Source organism: Austrofundulus limnaeus, unplaced genomic scaffold (genome assembly GCF_001266775.1).
Source record: "Austrofundulus limnaeus strain Quisiro unplaced genomic scaffold, Austrofundulus_limnaeus-1.0 Scaffold790, whole genome shotgun sequence".
Classification (NCBI taxonomy): Eukaryota; Metazoa; Chordata; class Actinopteri; order Cyprinodontiformes; family Rivulidae; genus Austrofundulus; species Austrofundulus limnaeus.
The window spans coordinates 37345-45695 of NW_013953192.1; the positions used below are offsets into that span (position 1 = coordinate 37345).

General features: G+C 36.4%; 1 protein-coding gene across 1 annotated transcript in view; it reads left to right on the forward strand.

Annotated features, from left to right (window-relative positions):
• The window catches only part of LOC106532541 (high affinity cAMP-specific and IBMX-insensitive 3',5'-cyclic phosphodiesterase 8B), a 140600-nt gene that overhangs the window by 34049 nt on the left and 98200 nt on the right, over positions 1-8351 (forward strand). The window contains exon 2 of the mRNA XM_014028633.1: positions 1288-1344. Within this exon, the coding sequence (XP_013884087.1) occupies positions 1288-1344 (57 nt within the window). The remainder of the gene's footprint in view (positions 1-1287; positions 1345-8351) is intronic.

Below are 8351 nucleotides of genomic sequence, written 5' to 3' on the forward strand. Positions count from 1 at the left end.
GGAGGGACTACAAGGTTGTTTCTGTTCAAAATTTTCTAAGTTTTTGGGTTTCCAAAAAACTACATACAGCAGCTTTAAAGACACGTCACAGAGGTGTTTCTGGTACCAAAAGCTGTTTCTGGTCCCAAAAGCTGTTTCTGGTCCCCACCTGTCGTTTTGCTCCTCAGCATGGCTTCATAAAAACACAGCAGGATTTCTCAAACATGATGAATGAGTCAGAGCAAGGCTTTGGGCATGTTTTTATGGGAGTATAACATTATAACATGATATAAAACTCAAAAAAGGTGATTTTACATGATATTGCCCCTTTAATTGTAAACCTTGTGACGGTGAAGGAATACAAATACTAAATTTACCAAAAAAACAACCTAAAATCATCATTTGAGAATCAAGCAAATAAAAATAATTTTAGGAATCCTAACTTACCTAGAACAAAAAGTTTAGTCTGATTTGATATAGGCTGTATTTATTTTTAAAGAAAATGTGAAAGTTGGTTTACACTCAGTCAAGTTAAGTGTACAATTTCTACTCAACGGAGGTAAATAAATCCAACACATATTAGAGTTATAGACCCACCTAAAATAATGAGCAAAACACAACTTATCAAATAAGTTCACCTTAAGAAAAATTCTCAGGTACTGGAGTTAAATAATGGATTCACAGGTGTTGATTTGCAGACACTGAGCCCAGGGGGTGTGGGCCATAGGGTCCAACAGCTGACTCACTGCATGTGTTGTGGTGTGGTCTGAGCATGTGTGCAAATGCTTATGAGAACGCACATGTAGCTGAGTTGCTTATTCACAGCAGAATGACGCATTTTGTTAAGACGCTCGTTTGAAGCCGCCCACACAGGACAGGCTGTGGTGCTCCTGCTGGGGGATTATGCAGGTTAACCTGGGAGTACAATGTGTAGCCGGTGGCTAATGCCTTCTAAAAGAGATTGGCAGCTTACGGCTGTAGACGGCTCCATGAAAACATCCACGACTCCAGCAAGAGTGATCATCAGAACAGCTACAGGAACTCAAATGTTGAGAAATTTGTAGTTTGAGGAAAAAGCAGTGGTCTTGTTGAATGTCTGCCTGAAAAGAGGAAACACTTGTTTTCTTGTGGAGTTTGACGTAAATTCGACTTGGTAAAGGGCAGCTTGTGCAAGAAAAATCATTATGCAAAAATGTTTTTGGACTTCAGCGGTAAAATGGTAAGAAGTGTTCTTGCTGTGTTATGTGCACACTGTGTGTGTGTGTGTGTGATTCACACATGGTCATGTTTCCACTGTTTGTTCTGCAGGTTTCAGCCACAGAAGAATGTGTAGGCCCGATGAGACTGACTAAAGAGCCGATTCAGGTAGGACTGTTTGATAACATTAAGCTTTTAAACTGTTTGGAACATATTTGAAAGGACTGAAAAATATGTTTCTCTCTGTTTTGTTAAGTTTCCTGAATAACTGTAGTTATGCTTTTTATTTTTGCTAAATTTTATATTTTGTCTACATCATATAATTACAGCATGTTGCTTTTTTGCATAAAACACATGGTTACAGAAGATACGTACCATAGAGCAGAGGTTCTCAAACTGGGGTCTGCGACAGGTATATTCGGGGGTCCTCAAAAATTTTTACTAAAATGTTAATTTGGTTTTTATTTTTAAAAATGCATGGAGAACAATAAACTAATAAAACTAACACAATAAACTCAATAAAAATATATATTTCCATGGCATTTAGGGGTTGAAATGACAATAAATTATCTTTTAAAACAGCGAGGGGGTTTATGAGGGGGTCTCTGGAATTTTTTTCACCCTTGTAAGGGGTCCTCAGACCCAAATGGCTCTTGACCTTTTTGACCTCAGGGCCCAATTTGTTCAACATAAAGTGACACGAGGCCCAGTCAGACATTACCATATGGATCAAAATGATAATTATTATAAATCTTGGTTTAATTTTTATTGTATTTACATCATAACTAAATTAAATACACTTAACAGTTTAAAAGTAAAACTCCTGTCAAATAATCAGAAAACATGATTATAACAAACATTTTATATTGTAACCTGCCCATAACTATTATTTGAAATAATACAACAGTCAGTCAACAGACCACTCAGGCTTATCAACATAAAAATATATGTTTTTAACATAAACAATAACAAAAATAGACAATTCAATAAATGAAATTGTGATCATAAAATAAATACATTCAAAAATATTTAATGTAAATGTTCCAAATAAAAATTAATAAAAATAAATTTGATAAAGTGCAAAGGAAAATATAGCCTTTTTAAAAATTTTGCACGGTAGAACCAGAGGCTGCTCTTCTTATTAGTGACAAACAATAAGAGTAACAACAGCTTTTTGACAAAATGTTTACAAATAAACTACAAAATTTAATTTAAATTGCAAATTAAAATATAGTTGTATCTACAACTGTATTTGATAATGTTTTGAACTTTTAAAATATTTCATGGTAAAAACAGAAGCTGCTCTTCATATTAGTGACAAACTTTGGTGTTTTTGATGAGTTACTTTCATTTTTGTTTCTACTTTTCATTTAAAATAAGTTTCCATTCTCAGCAGGTTTCTAAGGTTCTTCTTCTACATATTAAAAAGTTGTTAAACATCTGAGTGGTGCACTACTGCTACTAGTGGTGAGAAAGTGTATTACACCTTATTTAAAATCAATGTGGTCCCACGGCCCTCTGCGGCCCAAAGTTAAAAACTGTTGTTCTTTTCAGGCCCTCAAGGTGGCGCTTTGCTGCGGCCCACAGGTTAAGAATCTCTGCCCTTGAGCAGTGTTTCCCAAAGTTGGGGTCGGGACCCACAATGGGGTCCGGAAACATCAAGTTGGGGTCCTGAAAAGATTTTCAGAATTTATTACATTTTTACCTTAGATGTTACAAAGGAGTGAGGTTAGTGTATTTAAAATGGRTAAATTTAGTATAAAATATTGTTACTATGCCCATGTTTAGTTGACCTGATACAAATGTTTATCATCCAGAAACAGTTGGGGGCTCAGGTCTCTACTGTTATTTTGTGGGTCAAAAGCTGAAAAGTTTGGGAACCACTGCACTTTGGTTCCCAAAGTTGGGCTTGGGACCCAATTATGAGTCATGAAGCACCTTGGATAATCTCCAGAAATCAATTTAAAGGGTCATAAAATAATTGCTGATGTAATATTTTCCCTATAAATATTACAAAAACCCAAAATAAGTATAAATAAGTATTTATATTTGTGTACAAGCTGTTTAGATTGTCAAAAAACCTGTGTTTTTAGGGTTATTAACAAAGTTCATGTACTCAGACCAGTAATATTTGGGGTCACAAGTTTTTGCCATGGATATTTTGTGGGTCAGAAGATAAAAAGTTTGGGAACCACTGCCCCAGAGGATGGTATTTAATAATCCTTTTTATCTAGAAGTTTCTATTCCTCACAAAGTTCTTTTAATAAGCCAGTGAACTAAACATACTAAGATTAGTTCACTTTGGGACTTGGGGTGTTTTTTTTATTTATGTGACTTCTTTAGTTTACTGGGTAAAAAGCTGAACCACATAATTAGTTGGAACAACTGTTTGTGTTGGAGCCGTCTGGCTGGGACATGCTGCACATCCAGCAGTCTGGTTAAAACAAAGTACATTATAGTAATGTCAGGAGAATTTCTCTCATAGTTATTTTTTCAGATTTTAATCAAAAGAGGTAAGCCTGTTTTGTGAAAGAATTTCTCACTCTTCTAAATGCCAACTATGATTGAATTTGTATCTCACATTTAAACCATTACAATCCAGGTCTGGGTCTAGTTTGTGAACATTTTTCTGGACTGACTTTACTTTACATGAATGTGGTTTCAGAGACTGTTTGTTTGTTAGGAAAGCAGGGTCTGCAGTCAGTGTGTGTCTGTTGTGTACGTTCAGAGGGGATAAATACTGCTCTGGTTAGAGATTAGATGTGCTGAAGATTTGTTCTTATGTAACTGAGAATGTAAGAGGTTCTGGAGATTATTGGCTCTTTGAAAAGTAGGTCTAGGTGATTGGATGAATATTCCAACCATGAGCAAATACAATCCATCAAGTGGTCATTTTTTAAGAATGATATTTCATGTTTTATTTGAGCTGAATCTGAGTTTTCATTTGTAAATGTCTATCCAGTTTGTTTTTGTAAAACTGTTTGCAGTTCATGTTTTCCCTGCAACAACACCTCTTTCTGACAGATGTTGGTCCAGATTAAAACTGGACCCAGACAGTTTCAGAACCGTTGTGGTTAGCTGCTTTCATTTCATTGCTCAGCAGTAAGATTCATGATTTATTCTTTCAAATTAGCAACAAGTTTGGTGAAAATTTATTCTCATCAATTTTGCAATCTAGGCAGTTTTACAGTCAGCTGTTAAAAACAACTTGTCATGTTTTTGTAAAATAGGGCCCAAGGGTGCAGATTTACACGTAGACTCTAAAAAGATTTAATAATAAAGCCAAAAAGGCCAATGTGGCAGCAAAATGAAAAACACAGAGGAACAAAACTGTAAGGAACACACGAGAAACAAATCAATAAGATGGACTGAGGACAGAATGCAAATATATAACTAGGGCTGTCAAATGATTAAAACTTTTATTCTATTAATTCCAAGGTAGCTGTGAATTAATCATGATTAATCTTAAAATTAATATAAAACTTTATTGCATATTGGTAAAATAAATTACTTGAGTTATTAATTAATGTTATATTTAGAAAAAAAATTGGTGCTTAGACATGAATTTTTGAATATAAAACAGGACCTAAAACTGCTCCAAACATATTTGAGTCAGTTAAATTTTATGCAGAATAATGAGGTTAAATCAAGAATTCAAGGAGTTTAATTCCAAATGAGTAAAGATAGATAATAAGGTCACAGTTGTCAGCAAAACATAAATAAATAAAATAAAATAAGTCATAAGAAGACAAAAAGAAAAAAAACTGTATATAATGTGTTACACATGGAGTTTTTTTATTTAACCTTTATTTCTGCAGGTAAACTGTTTGAGAACCACTTCTCATTTACAAACATGACCTGACATGATGCACTGAGTGCATTGTAATATACAAACCTACAGATTCAGACAGAGTAACGTGATTGTAAATTTTAACCACAATTAAAATGTTTAATCTATGCCCATGCAGCACTAAAATTAATCAGAGTTAACTCGATTAATTTCACAGCCCTAATATATAACATAAATACTGAGAAAAAGGGAGGTCAGTGGCAACAGCTGAGTCTAATAAATACAAGGAACAGGTTTGAGATGAGGGGCAGGGCTGGAATACAAGGAGAAGACAAATAACAGGAAAACACTGAGAAATAAACTGAACACAAATAACCTTTAAAATAAAAACAAGATAAAACTGAACAAAAATCAGCAGAAAGGACAGATAATGATACAGACTGTCCAACGAATGAGTCCAACTTGCTTGTTTTAATTATATAATAATAATAATAATAATAATAATAATTTTATTTTACTGAAAACTGTCCTGTGACAGTTGCCTCTTGCTCCTTGAGGAGCTCACATTTGTAGGACACCAAAGATGGAAGGACTTGATGGATTTAAAACCTTTTTTGTCTGTGCTTATTGACTGTTATTCACCTGCTGCATTAAGATTCTGTCCAAATCACTGAAGCCATGACTGAACTGACACTGACTGTGGAGGAACCTGTCCTCCTCCACCTCTGTGGAGGTAACTTCCTTTCTCTATTATTCAACCAAACAACAAGCATCTTCAATCAAAAAATAATTTCAACCAAACAAAAAAAGCAATTTCAATAAAAAAATTAAAATAAAAAACAATCAAAACATTTTTTGCAAAACAGAAACTTTTGGTCAAAGCTCAAACTTTTGGTTGACTCTAAGGGTGTATTCAGACCAGGAAAGTCCTTTGGTCCAATTGTTTGGTCCGGACCAAAAATGGACTTTATTTTTTTCGTTTGGTGCGGTTTGTATTCACATTGTGCTTTTTTGCAAATGAACTATAACTTGTAAACAAAGCCACGAGGCTGACGATCATTGCTCCCATTGGACAAAAAAAGGATGGGGGCGGGACTGAGCCACAGACCCAGAAGAAAACAGGAAGTCCTGCATGTTGCAGTTCTGATGCACACATTTTTGCTGATAGTACAACTGTAATAGCATTTAAAATGTCAGAAGCAGCTAATTTAATGGTGGTTCTGTGATGATATTCTAATTTTGGAGCGGTGTCAGTAAATGTGTCCCGCGACCCAAAGGAGACGAGGTGCTCTGTGTGTTCTGACCCACAACATGCTGCAGCAGAGCTGCTAACAGGAGACGATGAAACAGGTATGATTTCAGTTTATTTAGCTCCGCAACGGTGGCCTGTGAAGTCCAAAAAGGTGCATGTTTAATGCAGTTGGTTCGGTTAGAGTCCGGTCTGTATTCACACCAGAAGAGAACTAAAGTGAACCGCACCAGAGTTCGTTTGGAAGAGGACCGAGACCACCTCAAAAAGCAGGTCTCGGTCCGGTTACCAGAGTTCACATGAGTGTATTCACACCTGCAGAAAAGGTCCGGACCAACACTGGAAAAAACTCTGGTTCGTTTAAAGAGGAGCAAATGACCAGGTCTGAATACGACCTCAGTTTTTGGTTGAACTCAAAACACAAACTTGGCGCAGAGAGTAGAGAAGTTGAGTCGGTGATTGGAAGGTCGGTGATACGCAGGCTCAACTCCAGGTTTGAACTTTGACCCCAGAGCATGGAGGGACAACAGGAAATCACCTGAGCACACTCTTACATGGTCGCTCCCTAGATCCCACCTCAGATGTTTAACATGTTGATCCCCTGGTGGGGATTTATGTGTCTGCGTTTAACCCATGACATGTGGAGCAGGGCCAGGCTGAGGGGTTAGGGCCCCAAGTGGGGTCTTTATAGAAAGGTTATGAAGTGGGGCAACCTGGAGTTGAACCTGCGTATCACAGACTCAACTTCTCTACTCTCTGCGTCACCAAGTTTATGTTTTTTGAGTTCAACCAAAAACTTAGAGTCAACCAAAAGTTTGAGATTCAACCAAAAGTTTCTGTTTTGCAAAAAATGTTTTGATAGTTTTTGTTTGTTTGGTTGAAAGTATTATTTTTTGGTTGAAAGTATTATTTTTTTGATTGAAGATGGTTTTTGTTTGACTGAATAATGAAACAAATTTACCTCCATACACCTGCTCCACACCTCTCAGTCTGCAGGGCTCTGTGACTCATCAGGATAACGACCTGTTTACAGTCATTATCCTGCAGTTTTCATCAAACTTTCGTGTCCCTCGAATGAAGGACACGAGGCAGAAACCCTCAGTGTTTTCTAAGTTTTTTAGGATCCATAAGTTTCCCCAAGAATTCTTTTTCTGACTGCTCAGGGCCAGGCAGGGACCTGAGGAAAGCAAAGAGGTCTGTAGTTCAATGCCACAGGCATCACACAGACCATTGTCATGGAGTCTCTTCACCGTTTTAGATATTTCAGCTACAGATACACACATCAACAGAAAACAACTGCATTTTTAACAAAACACCTACAAACTTTGCTCCACTAAATGGAAGGGGTCCGACTGGGCCAGTAGAGAATTGACTCGACCACCATCAAAGCTCCAGAGAAAACAGCACCGTCATGTCACAGCAGGAAGGGAAACGTTAAGCATTGTTCAAAAATGGAAGTCTGAATAAAAACAGGAACTGCCTTTTGTTTTTACCTCAAAACTTTATTCTTGTTTCTGACTCCAGTCAGTTTCACAACAACACTACACACAGCCTGTGGCCCTGCAAAACTAAACTTCAGCTTTATAACCTCTGCAGGCTCTGCCTGGTTCCAAACCTGAACTGATCACTTTTACATCAGACGTCACAACGTCACCAGGAACACAAAGACACACAAAGACACACAACACTTGTGTTTTAAACTTTATGTCTGACTGCAGTGATCAGAAAGTATAAAATAAAACACTGCATCTAAAATATACTTAAACATCTACAAAATATCCTTCAAATACATGCAGTACTGATAAGTACATGCAGTACTGATAAGTACATTTAGTACTGAAAAGTACATGCAGTACTTTACAGTATTTGTAAGAGGTATTGTTTAAACATTGTTTCTATTCTGAAAATAAAGCTCAGTGGATTATTATTGTTGTTAGCATTATGTTATATGTATGGTGTCAACACAAATACAACAGTCACAACACAAATACAACAGTCACAACACAAATACAACAGTCACAACACAAATACAACAGTCACAACACAAATACAACAGTCACAACACAAATACAAAAGTCACAACACAAATACAAAAGTCACAACGCAAATACAACAGTCACAACGCAAATACAAAAG